The sequence below is a fragment of the Sciurus carolinensis genome, chromosome 6 (genome assembly GCF_902686445.1).
Source record: "Sciurus carolinensis chromosome 6, mSciCar1.2, whole genome shotgun sequence".
NCBI classification, from domain to species: Eukaryota; Metazoa; Chordata; class Mammalia; order Rodentia; family Sciuridae; genus Sciurus; species Sciurus carolinensis.
Window position 1 is genome coordinate 149,046,676 of NC_062218.1, and position 19,209 is coordinate 149,065,884.

The 19,209-nt window shown below is 42.8% G+C and overlaps 1 protein-coding gene across 7 annotated transcripts in view; it reads right to left on the reverse strand.

Annotated features, from left to right (window-relative positions):
• Atp10b (ATPase phospholipid transporting 10B (putative)) overlaps positions 1-19,209 on the reverse strand; it is a 333,470-nt gene that overhangs the window by 20,248 nt on the left and 294,013 nt on the right. For all 7 annotated transcript variants that reach the window (XM_047556625.1, XM_047556626.1, XM_047556624.1 and 4 more), the window contains 6 exons: positions 18,330-18,439; positions 15,940-16,066; positions 12,570-12,754; positions 8,030-8,351; positions 4,911-4,987; positions 3,480-3,605 (listed from right to left, as the gene is read on the reverse strand). In XM_047556625.1, coding sequence (XP_047412581.1) covers positions 3,480-3,605; positions 4,911-4,987; positions 8,030-8,351; positions 12,570-12,754; positions 15,940-16,066; positions 18,330-18,439 — 947 coding nt within the window. The remainder of the gene's footprint in view (positions 1-3,479; positions 3,606-4,910; positions 4,988-8,029; positions 8,352-12,569; positions 12,755-15,939; positions 16,067-18,329; positions 18,440-19,209) is intronic.

Here is a 19,209-nt window from a genome sequence, read left to right on the forward strand (position 1 = left end):
CAAACTGCTTAACCTTTCCGAATATCATTTTGTCCTCTGTCAAGGCCATGCATGCGATACATATATGGCAGCAGCAGAATGTTATCCAACCATAAAGAATAATAATATGGCATTTGCAGAGAAATGGATGGAATTGGAGAATATCATGCTAAGTGAAATAAGCCAATCCCCAAAAACCAAAGGCTGAATGTTTTCCCTGATAAGTGGATGATGATATATAAGTGGGGGGATGGGGGGGTGAGAGAAAATGGAGGAACTTGAGATTATGTAGAGAGAAATGAGAGGGAGGAGGGGTATGAAAAATGGTGGAATGAGACAGACATGGTTACCCTATGTACATTTATGATTACACGAATGGTATGAATCTACATCGTGCACAACCATAGAAACGAAAGAATCAAATGCAGTCTGTAAAAATTAAAAAAATAATTAAAAGAAATGAATGTCTCAGAGGAAATGGTGATAGACTGAATCAGAAGCCTGGTGGAAGGTGATCTCATGAGAAGGTTAACCATTTGGGACTCTCCTAAAGGTCTTTAACTCAGAAGGAGATTAAGAAATATCTGCCTGAATATAGCTTCATTTTTTCTAAAACTCTTTTCCACTCAAGATGTCCCTACCTGGAGATAGGGTGGATCTCCATTATTGTGGGTTACATTGTGAAGTGATTCGATGACCGAACCAAAGTCACATAGCAGCTGGTCCTGGAGCTAGCTCCACAGAACCAAAAAGTTCTATTCCTGAGGCACGTGGACATGAAGGGTCTTCTGAGAAGTCATTCAGCAGATTTGTATTCAAACTAGAATCCTCATTTCAAAACTGCTGGGCTGGTGTTATTTTAAAGAGGCTGTCATTATTAATATGTTAATACTATCATTTGTTCTAAAACCAGTTGTAACTATTTGAGCTTCTACATGTGTTGTGTGATATGCCTTATACATAGCACTGTATCAGCAGAGTACATTATAATTTATCCTGATAAATGTATAAGAGTATTGCCAATAACCTATGTTAAATTAATATAACATGGATAGCCACAGTGGCAATAATATTGGCCCCAGTCTGCAGATGAGGCTGAGATGCTCAGTTGCCCTTTGACCAAGGTGAGAGCTAGAAAGTGGTACAATGAGCACCTGCATTTTCAAACCTCTCTTTACCTACCCCCAACCTTTTTTGGTCCAATTTTTGGTTTATACAATGAGATTCTTCTGGACCTCTATGGTCTGCAAAGCAGGAAAGATGGATTATCTGACCCCTTGCAGAATGTAGACAGCAGGCCTCCTGTGGGCAGGGGCCAAGGCTGACCTGATCCTGCCCTGTCCCCATGGCCAAGCACTGTTCTGACGTAGCGTAGACATTCAGAACTTATAGAACGGGTGAAGCAAATATTTGTTTTCTTGTTCTTACACTCATCCTGGAGTTTTGACAGCACTGAGTGCTTGCTTCCTCCTGAGACCGTGGTAGGATCTTGCCTGTTTGCCGCTTCCTGCGTCTAGCTGGAATCCTTGCATCTCCCAGGGAGCATCTCAATAGCAGCATGGCTGATATCGGATGCCTGCTTTCCCTCCCAAGAAGCTACAGTGCAGTAATTAATTCATTGTTCAAATTTCAGAGCAGGCAGTGTTTTAATCCCCTCTGAAATTGGTTTCGGATGTGGAAGTCATAGTTCTCCACCCTCTAATTGCAGCGGGGAGATAATGTGGCACCCGTGTCGCAATTTCAAGCATGGCATTGGGCTAGAAATAAATATCATTTAAGCTTTGAAAGCGCGGCTGGCTGGAAACGTTTCCTTTTCTGTTTCACAAATTTAATGCAGAGAAGAGGCTGTGCTTATTCAAAAGAGTGTTTCCTTTGGATGCAAAAAAAAAAAAAAAAAAAAGGCATTTTGAATTCTAAGTAAATAGTCTTTCATACTTGGAGTGAGTTTCGAGTCAAATGGAGTGACTTGTTTGAATAGACTTGCTGAGATAATATTACCATCCAGTTGATCGAATTTACATGATTATATTTTTGTCATGCTGTTTATTTACATATGCATTGAACTTTGCACAGAAAGGTTTGTTCCTGAGCTGGGGTGATGGTGTCAGAGCCTGAAAGGAGGACTGGGAAAATGGAGCAACAAGGAAAAACAATTCCACAGCTGCTGCTTGTCTAATGTTTCTCTTCCATCTTTCTTATGCGAAGAGGAATCTGATTCTATTTGGAGACTTTGGGGGATTATTCAAAGGTCCTTGAACTTGGTAATGAAAAACTCAGAATGTGTTCCCTCCATTAGTACAAAAACCTTCTGACTGCACCCTGTACCCACAGAGCACTATAGTCACCTTGTACTAGTGGTGGGGAAACTGAGGCTTCGTGAAGTGACTTTTTCAAGGTCACCTGTCATGTCACAGTTAGACAAGATTACACCCAGATGATCTGCCTTCCCCAAACATCTCTGCAGATATATATTTCATTGAGGGTCCTGCCCTCTTGGAACCCATGGGAGGAAGCCTGGTGCTCCTCAAGGGATGTGCAGGTTGAAACCGTGGGCCCTGGTCTTATGCTGTCCCAAGGCATGGTGTGCAGATCTTGAATTGCGATGTCCCTATTTGGAGAGAGAAATCTAAGGTGTGAGTTAGACTAGGTGTTCTTCAATTCCTTTTTCCTTGTAATCAGAAAATAAATCTCATGATATTCAACTCCCAGAGTAATAATAGCCATGGTAGAAAATAATGGCTAACCTTAGAGTTATTACTACTGCCAATCACGTTATATACAAGATTTCATTTGCTCTCACAGCACAAACTATGGTTTGGATGTGTTCTTTAGAGGTCACGCATGAGAAGATTGGTGAGGATGTGATGGAACCTTTAACAGGTGGGGTCTGATGTGAGTAAGTGAGGTCATGGGGGTATGCTCTTGAAGGAAAGGTAAGGACCCCAGCTCTTTCTCTCCTCTAGCTTCCTGGTTGCTATTTGCTGAACAGCATCCTCTGCCATGTGTTTCTGCCATGATATACTGCCTTATCACAGGCTCAAAAGCAGTAGGCTGAACATCCATGGCTTGAAACCTTCAAAACTATGAGCAGAAATAAAACTTTCCTCCATATAAGTTGACTATCTCAGGTATTTTGTCATAGTGACAGAAAACTGACTAACACAGCACATATATGTGAATAGTACTATTACCATATGCATTTTGCTGATCGTAAGACTCAGATGTAGACCAAATGGGAACAGGATTTGAATCCAATGTGTCAGATTCCAGAATCCATGATCATAACCACTCATGCTGTACTCTATGCACAATATTGCCTATTGTTAACTTTATAGAAGTATTAGCCCTTTCTTGTCAAAGAGGAAATTATGGCCCAGAGAAGTGAATAGTTTTAGGATCCAAAATCTAGGTCAGCGTTCCTCATTTCCTTATTCTGAGATGCTCTGGCCCTGGCAAGGACCCCCAGGGCTGAGGTGGGAGGTTGCCACAGAGCTACTCACCACATTCTTATAGAAAAAGTACACCACCATCCTGGCTAGGCGTGAGTAACACCAGTGACCATGCACAAGCAGCAGCTTCTTGAGGTGCCGGAAGCGGGAGATGGCAAAGTCACTGGACATGACAGCCTGATGGGGAAGAGCAGAGACATTAGCTTCCATCTGTGGCTACCAAAGTCCCAAAGAAATTCCCCTGAGGGCAGTGCTTTGTTCCAGGTCTGAAGTTGGCAGGGTCTGAATCAACCCTTGTCATGATGTGGTCACTCTTGGGTGGATTTTTGGATTCTGACATCCTACTTTCTCTTCTGGGAAATCCAAACCCTCACTAAACTCCATGAAAGGTAACTGGAAGGGACCAATGGTGTAGTCTGTTCCTGTCATCTTTCATTTGTCAAATGACCATTTATTGTGGGTCAGTATGTGGCAAGTGCCATCACAGGGATATCATGGCTAATCACAGTCGGGTTTCCATTCAGGTGTTTCACCAGTTTCTGAGAAACCTTCAGCATCTCCTGATGGACAGCAGTGGAACTGGTCACAGATGGAGCTGATGGTTGGCTAGTCCCTCCTTTACGTGGACTTGAAATGTGTCTGTTTGCCCCTGGGATTATTCATAATAAAGTAGTCTAGAGTACTCTTTTAAGAATGAGATTTGAGTATTCGTAGTTATAAATCCTGGTATGGATCTTGGTCAGGTTATTTCAGTTCCCTGAGCCTCAGTTTCCTTATCTGAAAAAAATGGAATAATCCCTAGCACAAGATGGTGGTGACCACTCAAATTCAGTGAGGAAATACCTGACAGTGTTGGCAGGTGGGCGGCCCTCAAAGGGTAACCAGAACTGCCCTGTGGCTTCCTGGTCAATGCTCTTTCATCCTTGTAAATTTAGGCAATGCAAAATGTCTGCACTGGAGGTGGAAATACAACTGTGGTTCAAAACCACAAAAGAGGGTCTGTTTGAAGGGGGAAGGAGAGCAGTGCATGTTAGTATGCTTGGTCCATGCTGAATTTTCAGTGAATAAGGTATGCCGTGAAAGTATACCTAGCAACTAATGGGTCAATCTACTCATCATGACTAAAACAACAATTTAAAGTGTTTCCAAATGCCCTTATGCCTATTACTGCTTACGGAGGGCACTGAAACTTTGGATGTGCATTATAGGGCAGAAGTGTAGAGTCAGAGGAAGCCTTATATTTTGGGTACTATTCAACTTTAGAGAACAGATATCATGGACTCACTGTAAAAAGTCAATCTCCTTTTCTAACCCTCTGATTTTGAAATGCTGGGCAATAGGAATGTGGTGACATGAAAGACTCCTGGTAATTCCATGAGGTTCTGGGGGACAGTCCCTCCAGTGCTGTAGTGTATTCCTTAAATCTTTAATGTGGATACAGGAGAGTGGGGGAGAAGCAAGAGCAGCTTTAGGGCACAATACCTGCATGCCTTCCTGTCCAGATATTCCAATTCCAATATCAGCAGCTTGAATCATGCTTACGTCATTTGCTCCATCACCTGAAAGAGAGGTCAGGATGCAGCTTTATTCCTGGTCCAAGTGCTCAGGGACAGCAAAATTGCTCTAAAGTATTCCCAGGCCAACACAACTGACTCCTTTTAACATTTCCCATAGGAAGTCATTGTTACAGTGTTTGGTCTGAAAGATGTCTATTGTTCCATGGACAAAAGGCCCTCCTTTTTTTCTTTATCATCCAACAATATGAAGTCCTTTTTTTCTGAACACAATGTGAGGTATTGGGGGATACAACTGTGATCCAGAAAGCCATGGCAGTCCTTTACAGTTGACAAAAAAGTCTTCTGCAAATGTTACAATGGGCTTTACTGTTGAACAAATGGAGAATTTGAACACATTGGACACTCACCACCCAGAGGGTAAAGAGATGTGGGAGAATTGGAGCTTAGGTCTTTCTGATTCCAGGACCAACACACTTTCCTAACTCAGTCTAACTTGGAATAATGGCCAAGTCAAGACATGAATTATATGGTAACCAAATCATCAGATTGTTGATGGGGTCCAAGGAAAGAGGAATAACATTCAGTTTTGTTTCTTGAATATAGAAAATGAGTCTAATTTTTTTTTTTTTTTTTTGTTGAAGTACATTTACTTGCATTGAGTTTCCACTTGGTGAACTGAGTTGTTTTAGGATACTGGAGGTCAGTCCACGTTATGTACATGTGACATTCCTCTGCACCAGGACCGTCTGTGATGGTGGAAATGTTCTGTGTCTACCCCATCCAACACAGAATCATGGGCCACGAATGGCTGTTGACATTCTATTTAATCTTAACTGAGTAGCCACATCCAGCTCTCTACTCGACTCCACCTAGTGAGTCTTCCCCTGAAGCATGGCTGACCCTAGTGCTTCACCTTTTAAACCAGAGTTCAGCAAACTAAACTCTGTAAAGGGTCAGACAGTAAATATTTTAGGATTTGTGAGCCAAGACACAAAATCAAACAAGTATTCTAACTAACTAAAGGCTAGTAGTCTTTTATAACAAATGTATTTAAAAATATATAAAAACCACTGTCAGTAGCCACATAAATACATGCTACAGCCTGGATTCCGCCTGCAGTCTATGCTCTGCCAACCCTCTTGTAGACTGTCACTAGTATTCTCCTGATCGCACTTTTTCTAGTAGTTTCTTAGAATAAATGGCAGTAAAGTTGATATTACTCATCACAGAGGATATGGAATTAACAGAGCAAATGATTCCATTTGGCAACAAGAATGTCTTAAAAATTTTGTCCCTAATAATATCCCCCCATAAATTTTTATAATTGTATCAATTAAATTTTTAAAAATTTATCACAGGTAGATTTTTTCTCGATAGCACAGCAGTTCATAATTTTGATCCTCCCCACAGCAGAACAAAGCTAATCTTTAACCTCTTTGGTGGCACACCAGGAGAGGCAGAGGCGTGGAACTGTGCTATTTCCCGCCCTGCTGGTTTTGTTCCTGTGGCTGTAGGAGGGGAGCCAATCTCTGACCTCAGAGGGTCAGTCCTGGCCGTTGCCTTGTGTGCTCTCAATTACAGAAATGACGACTCAGGTACAAAAGTAGCATGCAGTTGCCAAAGCTCTGCTCCCTCTGTAACTTCTCCTTCCCCAGCTTTTAAATTCCAGATTGCTTTTACCTGAAGACCATGAAAACACCATAATATATAATAAGTCTCTTGTTTGAAACACTGGAAAAAAAATTCTTTTTCCACGCCTGTGTAGGAGGAAGAGAGGCAGGCACCATCTGTAGAAATGTCCCTTAGTGAAAGCAAAATGTCTGCCCTCCTCTGTGGGGGAGATGTGTCAAGACCCCAGTGGAAGTCAGAAACTGTGGATAGTATCAAACCCTACATACTAGGTTTTCCCTGTGTATAGATACCTATGGTATTTAAAAATTGGACACAATAAGATGTTAACAATAGCTACTGATAGATTGTAGTTAAATAATATACTAAAATAAAAATTATTCAAAATTTTGGAATTATTTCTAGAATTTTCTCTTTGCTGTTTTTGGATCTCAGTTGACTATGGATGACTACAGCCGAGGAAAGTAAAACATGGGTAAGGGAGGTTTGCTGTGATTTGTACAAGCTTGACATGCACTGGCATGGGATCAAACATCAATAAAACAGACTGATCCCCATGCTCCCTGGAAACATTGGTACTGAGTAAGCCACCAGGAAGAGCTTGGTCCCACGGCAGTGGGTGCCATGGGAATACCAGGGGAAGGAAGGTTAAGCAGCAATGGCAATGGATGGAGTGTTTTTACAGAGGAATCTCCTTGTAGAAAGGCCTAAAAGTGAGAGAGAGGACAAGGCTCATGGAGAATGGTAAGCAGTTTCCTTAGGTTGGAACATGGAGAGCCAATGGACCTGGCAAGAGATGTGGCTGCAGTTAGTGGAGACCAGGTTTTGAAGACTCTCATAAACCAAGTCTGGTTGTTGGTGGAGGGTATTAAGCGAGTGGTTTTTATACCTGTGCTTCAAGATGATTAAAGTTTACATCTCTCAGAGCAATTCTTCAACAATCAGCCAGTTGGCATCGATGGAGGATCTGCTCTGTGCTGGCCTTGTATTTAGGAATACACTTACAAAAATAAAAGTGAGATGATCTGTTTTTGAAATCTCCTTACCAGACTTCATTGCTTATAAGCCTGAGGTGTTTCCCTGTCCAGAACTGGAGAATCGGGCAGCATCTCGGATGGAGATGGCTTAAGTTTGTAGTGTTGGTGACACTTTGAGCTACCTGCAGTTTCTGAATTTCACGGTGCTCATTGGCCTCGACCCCCTGTCTAAGTCCTTAATTTTCTTTAGCTGACTTGCAGGTCCCAGGAGTTTTGATTCGCTCTCCCACTCTAGATCTAGCTTCTGCTGGATCTCCTAGTCGCCACGTTTTGATTGCTGTTTTGAACTTTCTGAGACAATGGCTCTCCATGACTCTAAGCTTCTTGGTTTTGATACCTGACCTCCCACCTCTGGTCCCAACCTTTTGTCAGATAATCCCAGCTAAGCTTCCACCTGTGTCTTATGCACGATGGGTACCTATGGAAAGGGTCATGACGCTCAGTTTGTCTCGCACCAACTTGACAATCATACTCTTCTGCAGCGGGGTGCAGCGGCAACACAGGACAGACCGGCAATACTGGGTCAACTCCAGAAACAACTTCTCCAGCTTTCCCTGGAAAATGGCATTCAGTGTCTTCCCATCAATGACCAGTCCAACTTCTGGAGCCATAGGTCTGGCGGTGGTGGCTGGTGCCTTGGAAGGTAGGCGGAAGCCAAAGAGCTTGCGGTCTGGCTTTGGTGGCTCCTGGAATTGCTTCACCTCTTCCAACGCACAGCTGAGGATGGATTTGCAGGTTTCCTATACAGAGTTACATAATATGGTTATAACAGTGAGCAACCTTGCAAATATATGTTAAAATTTTCATCTTAGAGATACAATTTTACTGCCATAGATATTACTCAGGAATTGTTCTCCGATGTTTACATTGTCTGCAATATTTCAAACAGCATTAAAGCAATTTGAACTTGGAATCAATTAATAATGGCCAAAGTAGGAGACACTATTGAGAAGTAGAAATAGCTCAGTGAGATGGGGACAGATACAAAGTTGGTATAAGATAACAAATAATATTGATATGTTGGTAAATGATGACAATATTTCACGTGGGTATGGTACTTTGTTTTTTATAGGTCATTTCAGTGCTTTTTGCTCCTCTGAGCATCCTTGTGGGTATTACAGATCTTAATTTAGAGATGAGGAGATTGAAACAGTGAGCTCTCTAGAGACTTGCTCAACGTCATCCAAGGTCATTACTACCTGAACTGTGGCTTCCTAATTAAAAACACATCTACCTTGGGTTAATCTATTAGTCTACTCCACAGAGAGTCCTAGGAACTATTGCATGAAATGTTGCTCACGATGGGTTGAACAGAACATGCCTGTGAAAGTCTTATTGTTTGAAGGAATCCCCTTGATTTTTTTTTTTCTGATGTTTACTTTGAAATATGGTAAGGATGTCATTTCTATTTATCAGTGTTTTCCATTACTTTTGACTATATCAAAGATAAAATCAGATTTTGGTTCTCATTGTATTCTTGATATCTCTGTAACATCTGAACAGACTGTGAAAGACAGCAGTATTAATTTTAACATCATTGCTTTATTCATATGGTAATTACTTTATAGTGTTCTTTTATCCGCGGCAAGGGACAATACTTTTTTCATTTATTGAAGTGCTAAAAATTTATTCTAGCTGGGTGCAGTGGCACACGCCTATAGGCAGGAGTATTGCAACTTTGAGAACAGCCTTAGCAACTTAGTGAGACCCTGTCTCAAAGTGAAATTTAATTAAAAAAGAAAAAAAAGGGCTGGGGATGTAGCTCAGTGGTAGTATCCCTGGGTACAATCCCCAGAGGATCTACCCCCCACAAAATAATTCTTCCAAAAATAAATATTTTTCAAATGAGTCAATTTAAATGAATGAATGAATTAAAAACCATACAAGTCCTATGCAGATATCAGCAAAACTGATAAGTAGTTCTGCAGTGACAGGTTTGTGGGATACTGATAGAGTTCTGTCTGGGAATGTCTAGAATAAATTCTAGAGCAAATACAGCCCTAATCATTGTTCTTTATTCCTGAGTCTTCCTTTAGGAGAAACTAAAATGCTTTGAGGCAATGGGGTATGCACAGAGCCCAGAATAGACACAGGAAGTGGTTCCAGGAGCAAGTTGTATCAGAGGCACTTATCTGGGAAAGAAAGCAAGGTGGTCCTTGCTGGAAGTAGGGTTGGTATTGATTGCATAAATTCCTCTAATGTGTCTTCAGCAAGGCACTGGAAATGTCAGCTTCAAAATCAAATCTCTCAACTGACTTATTTCCAACTCTTTAAAATATTAATCACAATAGTGACTATTCACTGTCAAGTGCTGATAGAGGGCACTCTCTACGTCGATTCCCCGTGATCTCCATTTACTGGTATTCATACCCTTGCACCATCTTCCATTGCATGTGCATTAGATCCACTGATTCCTTTCTAATGAAGAAGAATTCCACAAAAATGACAAGGTGTTACTCCCCAAATTAGGTTATTAAAAGCCTGTGGCTTCCACTTTGTTACTCTTTCTCATTCTATAGAAAAGGTTTGCCTAGGAAGAAACCAGTTGCTGTGTTGTGCAGCAGCTTGTGGAGAGACCCAAATGGCTAGAAACTGAGGCCTGCTAACAATCACTTGAGTGAACCCTTCCCACTCCCAAAACCACCTACCCAGTTGAGCCTTTGGATGAGTCCAGAGCCCTGTCAGCTTGACTACAACCTCAATAGAGACCTTGAACCACAGGCATCCTGCTAAGAAGCTCCTGAACGTCTAACCCACAAAAACCACAGAATCATAAATCCCTGTTTTGGTTGCTAAACTTTGGAGTAATTTGTTATGCAGCAATAGATACCTAGTGTTGGTCACTATAAATAAGTACTTTTCTGTGGTTATATTTAATCCTTCCAATAGCCTCTTAAGAAAATATTTTAAATCCCTTTTATACAGATTTGGAGAATGAAGTTCAAGAAGTATGGTATTTAGACCATGCTAAGCTCCACTACAGACTGTTAATAGTAGTTGTTATTATTAGTCCCTTTCAAAATTTCTTGACAAATTAACACTTCCGGGGATGATTTAGTATTTCCCTCATTTTATAGATGAGAACCCTGAGGTCTAGATAGGTCCCAGAATTTGCTTATTATTTAAGATACATAGGAAAGAGACAGTAGCCCTAAATCAATTTATAATGAATTAGGCAAATTAAAACCCTTGGAGAAAATATCCACTGAATAAGTAATTACATTAAACTGGGGTTTAAATAAATCCAAGATTTAAAACATATTTTTCCAGTTTCTGGCTTGACATAGTAATGCACCTGCCACTTAATCTGAGGCCAAGGTGAGAAAGACTAATATTGCAGGTTTGGTGGCCCAGGAATATAGGCAGGAATGAGGACTTGGACATCACAGTGGAGGGTCCTGGACAGTGATAAAAGCATGGACAGTATGGAATTAAAGATTCCATGACTGAATTGAGTACTTGGAGTGTGGCCTATTGTTTCTTGGGAACTTGAGATAGTTCATCAAAAAGAATGCCTTGCATTTAATAGAATCCCACTCCTCCCCTTCACACCGGCCACCTCACAGGTTCACAGGTGTCTTCCTTTCACAATTACCGGGAGGGGGAAGGATCATGGCAGACTGAATTTCCTCTCGCAAGCAGGACAGGCAGGCAACAGTACTATTATAGAGATCAAGCACTTGAACAAGCTGAAAATTACTTTTCTTTTCTAAGCATAATACTAAAGCTATAGTTTGACATAAGAGTATTTTCACATTCAACATTCATTGGAGTTTAATCAAGCATAATCTGTGCATCTTACAGAAAAGGGTTTTTTTCCAATTAATCTAAAGGTCCTCAGGCATTCTTCTTAGTAGATTCTGTGTGTGTGCATTTTTTTTTTCCCCAAATACTTGTGCATGGTTTCTTCATGGAATAAAAACCAACTATAAACTTTCCCAAAGTTCCATTCTGGGTCTAGATCTCACCCTCAGGCAAAGCTGAAGAAGAGGGAGAGGCCGTGTCCTCACTTCCCCTTTGCCTGGAGCTTTCATTCCTGACCTTCCTGCCTGTTCTCCATCTTTCTTCCAGTGGATGCCCTGGGCCTCCAGTGCCCTCAGCCCACCAGCCTGCACGCAGTGCTTTCCTTGCCCATATCCTCCCCAATCCCATCTCTGCTCCTTTTGACAGGGTTGCCTGTCTGCATGCTCACCTCCCATCCTCCTTGCCAAGAAGATGGCGGCACTTCCTGTAATTTGCATTGTGAAGATAGATTTTGCTTCCTAAATACAAAATTGTATAATAGCTTGGAATGTACTTCAGATTTCACACAGCACTTTCTTAAACCTCACTCCCTGCCACCCATACCCTACTCTGATTCAAAATTGCCTTTTTAGGACTTGGTTTCTTTCTCCCTCTCCCCTATTAAAACATACTGGACTTGCATTCTTATTCCCTTCCAGTTTATACTCCATGACATTCAAATTGGTGCTGAATCCTTAAAAACTTGGAACAATTTCAGTTTAACTGTGATTGTTCCAATGTCTGAAGTAATGTTAAGTCAGAAGAAACTGAAAATTGGGGTTCTGAGTAAATAGTGTTTTAGGGGTGTAAATAGCATTAGCCCAGCAGGAAAATGGAATCCTAGGCTTAGTTTTATCAGAAACTAGCAAGTGACTGAGCCTTGGGGGTTGTCTTCAGTTTTCTCATCTGTAAAATGGGGAGACTGGACCAGGGATGGAATTTGGGAGAGGTACAACTTTCTAATAAGTGTTGGAAGTAACAGAAGAGATCAGACAATGGTGGGGGTGGGGGGCAGATATTAGACTGTGTGACTTCCAGGACCCTCGGAGCTCCAAGATCCAGTGATACTTTGGGGGTAGATGTGCTTTCCCTGTGTGCCCAAATCTATGAGTCTGTGTGCTGTTGGCCAGGGTGAAGCTCTGTACTTGAATATGTGATTCCCGTTTTGGTCTTACCTGATTCTCAGTATTAATGGAGTAAACGGTGTCGGTCTGATCTAACAGTCTGCAGGCATAGGCAATGTTGACCGCTGTCTCTTGCTTATCTCCTGTCAAGACCCAGAGCTGGATCCCAGCCTCCCGCAGAGCAGCAATTGTATCTGGAACTCCTTCCTGCAGCCGGTCTTCGATCCCAGTGGCTCCTGGAGTGATCAAAGACAGCTGATATTTATGGTGAAATAGTAGCTTCTTAATTTCCCCAAAGCCATATAAAGCAAGGCAATGTTTATTAAATGTTATGTATTAAATGTTATGAATATGTGCTAGGTTAGGCCCCCAGGGTACAATAATAAACTAGGTGGAGCTGGTTTCTACCCTCTCAGAGCTCAAAGGTCAATGAAGAAGGATTTATAACTGAGTTAGGTGATGGGGAAAAGTCAGTGGGCCATGTGCATACACAGGAGGAGACCTGAACTTCACCTGGAAGGTCAGGGGAGGCCTTGCTGAGGAATTGTCGAAGATGAAGTGAGAGTTGTAGCCAGGGAGGAAGAGAAGGGCTTCCAGAGCAGGCAGAGTCTTGTCAGAGCCTTGAGGGATTTGCAATTTATTTGGTAGCAACCAGAGTTATTAAAGGGTGTTAACTTGGAGAGGAACAGGATCAGTTTGTGTTTTCAGATCATTCTAGAGAAATTCAGGACTAGCAGTTACTCGGGAGGCTGAGCTGAGTGCATGGGAGAGTTTTTTGTTTCCAAGTGTCACAATAACAACAGAGAAATGAAGACACTGGACTCTGCTCTGTAACTGATTAACAGGGACTCACATTTTGATAATATACAGGCAGATTTCATAATTTTTGAATGATCTCAAGCTTTGCATCAATCCTGATGAATATATACCCAAATATTGAATAGTTGCTAAGCGATGAAGCAAAAATAAATCTGCATTTAAATTGAGATTCATTTCAGGCCACAGACTAATGGTTACCCATTTCACTCTGGGCAGGAGCAAGGCATTTTGTTTCTTTTAATAATCCAGAGCGATAATAGGCTGGCAAAGCAGCTACATCGGATGCATATTGAAGAGATCATTTCATATCAGGAGACCTAGCGTGCAGACAAGGCAACTTCTTAATGGTATGCCAGTTTCTTGGTGGCGAGAGGAAATCTCTTCCCAGCCCAGTCCTCTACTTCCCCAGCTATTTGAGGGGTGAAAAGGAACCTCTCTGTCCCCAGATCGGCCTGTTTTGTGTTTCAGATTGAAAAGTGCAGGTAAACAACCCCAGGAACAGTGACAGCTAGAGTCTCATCCTTTCCGCCCAGGGTGAGACTGCAGGTGAGATTCTGAAGACGATTTATATTACAGAGAGGCAGAGCGAAGGAGAGAGCAAGAAAAACACATTTAATTGTGCGAAAGAGAAAATGAAACAGGAAGGATGTGAAACCTTTCCCAGCCTGGGGAGGCCGACGGGTTCGGACAAGTTCTCATTCACCAGAACAAGCTGATGGATGCTTCTCGCCACCTGGGACCACGGTGCTACCCAGAAACCAGAGAAGCCTCCTGGAGGCCAGGAGGTAGCCAGGCACCCTGGGTGGGGCAACTTCAGTAGCCTTGTGTAGTAGATAGTTCCTGGTGTGCTCACTCTCTGGCCATTGCTAAGTGACTCTGGTGTCAGTGAAGCCAAAATTGAGGATAGGCAGTTAATGTAGAATGAGAAATCTGTTCGAATGGAGGAATGAAGGCCATCTGAGTCTGGGAAGTTGGAGACCGCCCCTGGGAGATTTGAATGTCAGTGTCTCCAGAGACCTTTTGATCACTAACTGCCCCTCCCAAAAAGCAGCAGGCAGGGAATTGCTAATTAGTGGCTCCTGGGCTCCTACCTGCCTGAATCCTCCCCTGGCCCTTCCCCCTGCCATCTGCAGCTCACCTTTTTTGCTATGTCCCTGGCATCTTCTGGGCCTTAGTTAGGTAGACAGGAAGGAGAGAGTAGGAGAACAAAGGAGACCCTAACCTATAAAAGATGCAGGGCGCACTCACTTCTGGGAATTCTAGAACATCGGCCAAGGTCCCCTTCTGCTTCCTGGGAGAAGTCTGTATTACTACTTTTAAATAAACTCTGCTTAATATATGCTTGCCTTGGCGTGCTTCTCTGACGTTATACTTCAACATCTGAGGAAGCAGAACTCATCACGGATAAACGGTGGTATCATCAGCTTAAAGGGACCATATGAGGCAGCAAGCAAAGGCTTCTCTAGCCAAGACACAGGAAACTACAGATCCCAATTCTCTCCCCCTGCTTAACAGTTAGTCGTACTATTAAATCTTGTTGCTTCCTTTTATATGAAAAGGCACACCATCTTACAGCAGCTTGGGTCTGTTTCCTTGGGCTCTGCTTGGCTGGGTACTCAAGGGATGTGAGTTGTCCAGAGAAGTAAAGAGATGTGTCACTGGGCATACAGCAAGGTCCTGACAGGGCTTGAACTTGGCCCTCATCCTCTGGGCAGTGTTACTTCCGGGCCACTGCATGCTGTCAGACACTCTTGGGAAGACCTTGCTCCCAAGGTGTGAGGAGATTAATTTTGATTAACAAAGTCTCCCCTTTTGCAGTGCTTTTCTTAGTAGGGATTCAACCTGTCTCCTAGTCTCAGTGCCTCTTATCTTCCCCCAGTGTATCGCTCTACCTTCCGTAGAGCAGGGCTCAGGGTAAGCATGTCACACACTTAGCATATGATCCCTCACAGTCCAGGTCCCACTGGCCTCTCTTACCTCTCAATTCTTCCCCCGCACTTTGGTTCAGTCACAGAGGACCTCAGATCTGGGTCTTCATCTGGGTCCTTCCCTCTGCCTAGAAAATTCTCCCTCACTGCCTCAGGGCTGTTCTTTTCCCTTCCAGCTAATGGTCTTCCTAGGCCCTCCTTGGCCCAGGCTGGCACCTCCTACTTGTACTTCTATCTCCTCTGGTCCCTCTTCCAGCCCAGCGCCCATCACTTGTTCAGAGGGGATGAAATTACTTGCTTACTTATTTGATGCCTTGGCTAGACTGAGTTCTTGCTCCCGTCCTAGCCCCCAAGCCCAGCATGTTACCTGACCCCTAGTAGGGGCTCAACAAGCATTTGGATGGACAGAGGAATATGCTCTTGGAGAAGGAGCCAAACTCACAGGCGGCTTCCAGCACAGTGTAGGAACGCTCCCAGGCATCCTGGGGAAACGGGTTGGGTAATGACAAGGCCCATTTATGCCAAATACCTGGAAGGGCACCCAGGGAGGGCTGCTAATTGAGACAACTCTGTAGTGGCATCAGAATCGGGGCCAAGAACTTCCTTCCTGACTTAGAGAATGCCTTTTTTTTTTTTTTTTTTTTTTGGTATAATGATGACTTATTTTTAGCTACCGAGTAAGGTGAGTTGATTCTCCAGATGCTGTGCTGTCTCCAGTAGAAGCTCATCTCGGTTGTCAAGGGATGCCTCGGCCTCGCGCCGGAAACTGGCCCATCTTCTGAAGTCCTCTTCACTTACTACCTTCAGGACAGGAAGAGGTTTGTTAATAACCTTGGGTGGGTCAGCAAGTGGAATCCCTCCTCTTACATCTGCTTAGGCCTGTGTGAGCTTCACCACATGATCAGATGGGGCTCTCTCCTCAATGTTTTATCAATGAAAGATTGATCCTTATGTTCTTATACCACCAAGCATGCTCAGGGCACTGGAGATGATCAAACAGATGAGGGCCAAGAAGCCTGGGCTGGCGAGCCAGTGGAAGATGAGAGACATTAGCTCAGTATGTTAAAAGATCACTTTAAGGAGTGCTTCGAAAGAATGATACTGTGGAGTACGATGGAGTAAGGATAACTGGGGAAGAGGGTTGCTTTCTTTTGGCTGTTCAGGTTTCTTCTACGGGTGGCAGGCAAGCTAAGATCCAATGATGAGAAAGTGTCAGCCCTGGGGAATTTCAAAGCCTGGTAATGGAATATATCAGTTCAAAAGCAAGGGGCCAAAAACGAGGCTGGAACATCAATGTTTATAGCAGTTCAATTCACAATAGCTAAACTATGGAACCAACCTAGATACTCTTCAACAGATGAATGGATAAAGAAAATGTGTGTACATGTGTGTGTGTATAATGGAATGTTACTCAGCCTCAAAGAAGAATGAAATTATGGCATTTGCAGGAAAATGGATGGAACTAGAGATTATCAGGCTAAGTGAAATAAGCTAACCCCCCCAAACCAAAGACTGGATGTTTTCTCTGATAAGCAAATGCTGATCCATAATGGTGGGGGTAGAGAAGAATGAAGGAACTTTGAATTGTGCAGACATGAGTGTAGGGAGGAGAGGGGGTGTGGGGATGGGAAAGATGATAGAACGAGACAGACATTATTACCCTATATACATGTATGATTGCACTACTTGTGTGACTGTACCATGTTCAGCCAGAGGAAGGAGTTGGGCTCCATTTGTGCACAATGTGTCAAAATGCATTCTACTGCCATGTATGACTAATTAGAATAAATTAAAAAACAAGAAGCTGGAGAGGAAAGGGCAGCCTTATTCTGCATAGTCTAGGGACCACTCTGCTAAGCCTGCTGTCCTGCACACAGGTGCCATCTCTTCCCTGAGTCCATTAGCACTTGTAGACCCTTGTGTTGCTATCATGCATTCTCTTATACAAATTAATGATTCTTTTGTCCAAGCACCAAATATTCCCAGTCCCTGTGTGGGACATGATAGCACAAATCCACAGGACACAGACATTTTGCTTTGGGGAATGCATAGTTTATTAGGGAGAAAAAATATGCACAAATAACTTCAGAAGGTGGTCAGGGTATAATTCTAATTCAGAGTAATAAGCACTTGTTACTGTCCCCAGCACTGTATATACATTAACCTTAGTTAATCTCTACGATAAGTGAACGAGGTAGGGAGTGTTAGCACCATTTTGCAGAAGAAGAAAAAAAAAAAACCTCAGGCAAAGAAACACATGCAAGGTTATGGATCCAAAAGTGGTGAGACTGGGTGGGACTAGAACACAGTGGGGTCTGACTTTGAAGCAAGCACTCAGTCCCTATGCTGCACTAAGCATAATACAAGAAATGAAGAGCCCTGGGGACCTACAGAAGAGTAGCTATCTAGCAATGCATGCCCATCACGGCACTCCTACCTGACGCGAGGTGCCTGGTCAGAAGTGCCTTACTCTGCAAGTCATAGCCCTCTTGCCTGCTGCTCCTACATGGGCTGCAAAGTCAAAGATCTGTGGAGCATGAGGCAGTTAACCTACATGACAATTACTGGGCCAGGGCAATTCAGTAGGGTGCCGTAAGGATTGTGGCCCACAGTGGAACACTGCTGAATGTGTCCCCATGTCCCCCATCAAGGGAATCAATTGCTACATGTTTGTAGCTGATGGCTGCCATTCATCAGAGACCCAGACCTCCAAATTTCTGAGAAGCCAAAAATTTAGACTTTATGTGAACAAGTCCCCCCAAATTTAAATCTAGGCAAATAATGCAAAATTGTAACATGAAAATGAGTTACAGGTTGCCCTTTACATATAACACTGCAAAGCAGAGAATGAGAAAACCACACTGATAGGGGATCTTGCTGCTCAGATTTCTGCTCCAGCAAAATGGTCAAAGTCATGGATTTTTTGTGGCAAATCAGAACAGCTAATCTTGAAAATGCTAAAACAACCAGCCCTAAGGGTCTTCTATAAAGAGATCAAAGCAAGGTCAAGGCTGTTCAGGTACCTGATGATACTCAAAGCATACCTGGAGGAATTTGCTCTCACCTTCTTAGCGATGCACAGGGTGCGTAGGCCATCTCTTGCGTATAAATCTAGATGTTTTTGTGTCCGGGCGTGGATTTTCTTCAGCTTCTTTTCCACATCAATGTCAGTCACTGTCAAATAATCAAATTTCCCATAAGACCATGCACAAAAATGCTTAAGAATCCCCCTGGGATCTTCCCAGAAGAGGTCCAGCTATTGCGCTCTAGGAACATGGTACAGCTCTCCTGGCCTGGCAGCTAACTCCAGGAATCCCTAAATTGTCTGCTCTCTACATCTCATCAAAGCCTAGTTGGAAAAAGTGCTATTTAAGACTGGCAGGTCCTTTACAGTATCATTCTCAAACACCAATTGGCATAAAAATCACCTGGAACTCAGATTTCTAGGTCCCATGGAAACCCTGCTGAATTGGGACCAAATGTCTAAATCGTTGTTTATACCTAAGGTGTTTTCTCTGTAGCCATCTTTCCCTAAGGTGGCCCTGGGTGGCTACCTGACTTTGAGATGATTCTCTGACTATCCACGATCCAGTCATCTGCTGCTTTCTTCTATCAAGTCAGGTCTCAAAGCAATGAAAACCTGGATCTCGTTAGCTAAATCTTTACCGCACTAGCCTTACTCGGTCTGGTTTTCTTCCTATATAGGAGATGATCTTAGAAAAAAAAATTTTTTTTTTTGCATTTTCTATAAATCTAGTGTGAAAAATATTTGTGCGCTACTCAAAGTCCCCTCTGTGAAGTTCTACATAATAAGTTTCTTTCAGAAGACATTTGTCTTTTTCTCTTGAAATTGTAATACTTTAATCAAGAAATGCAAGGCTTTGGAGACTGGGTTGGCTGGTGTGGAGCAGGAGCCAGATCCTCACCACTTCCTTTAAGTATCA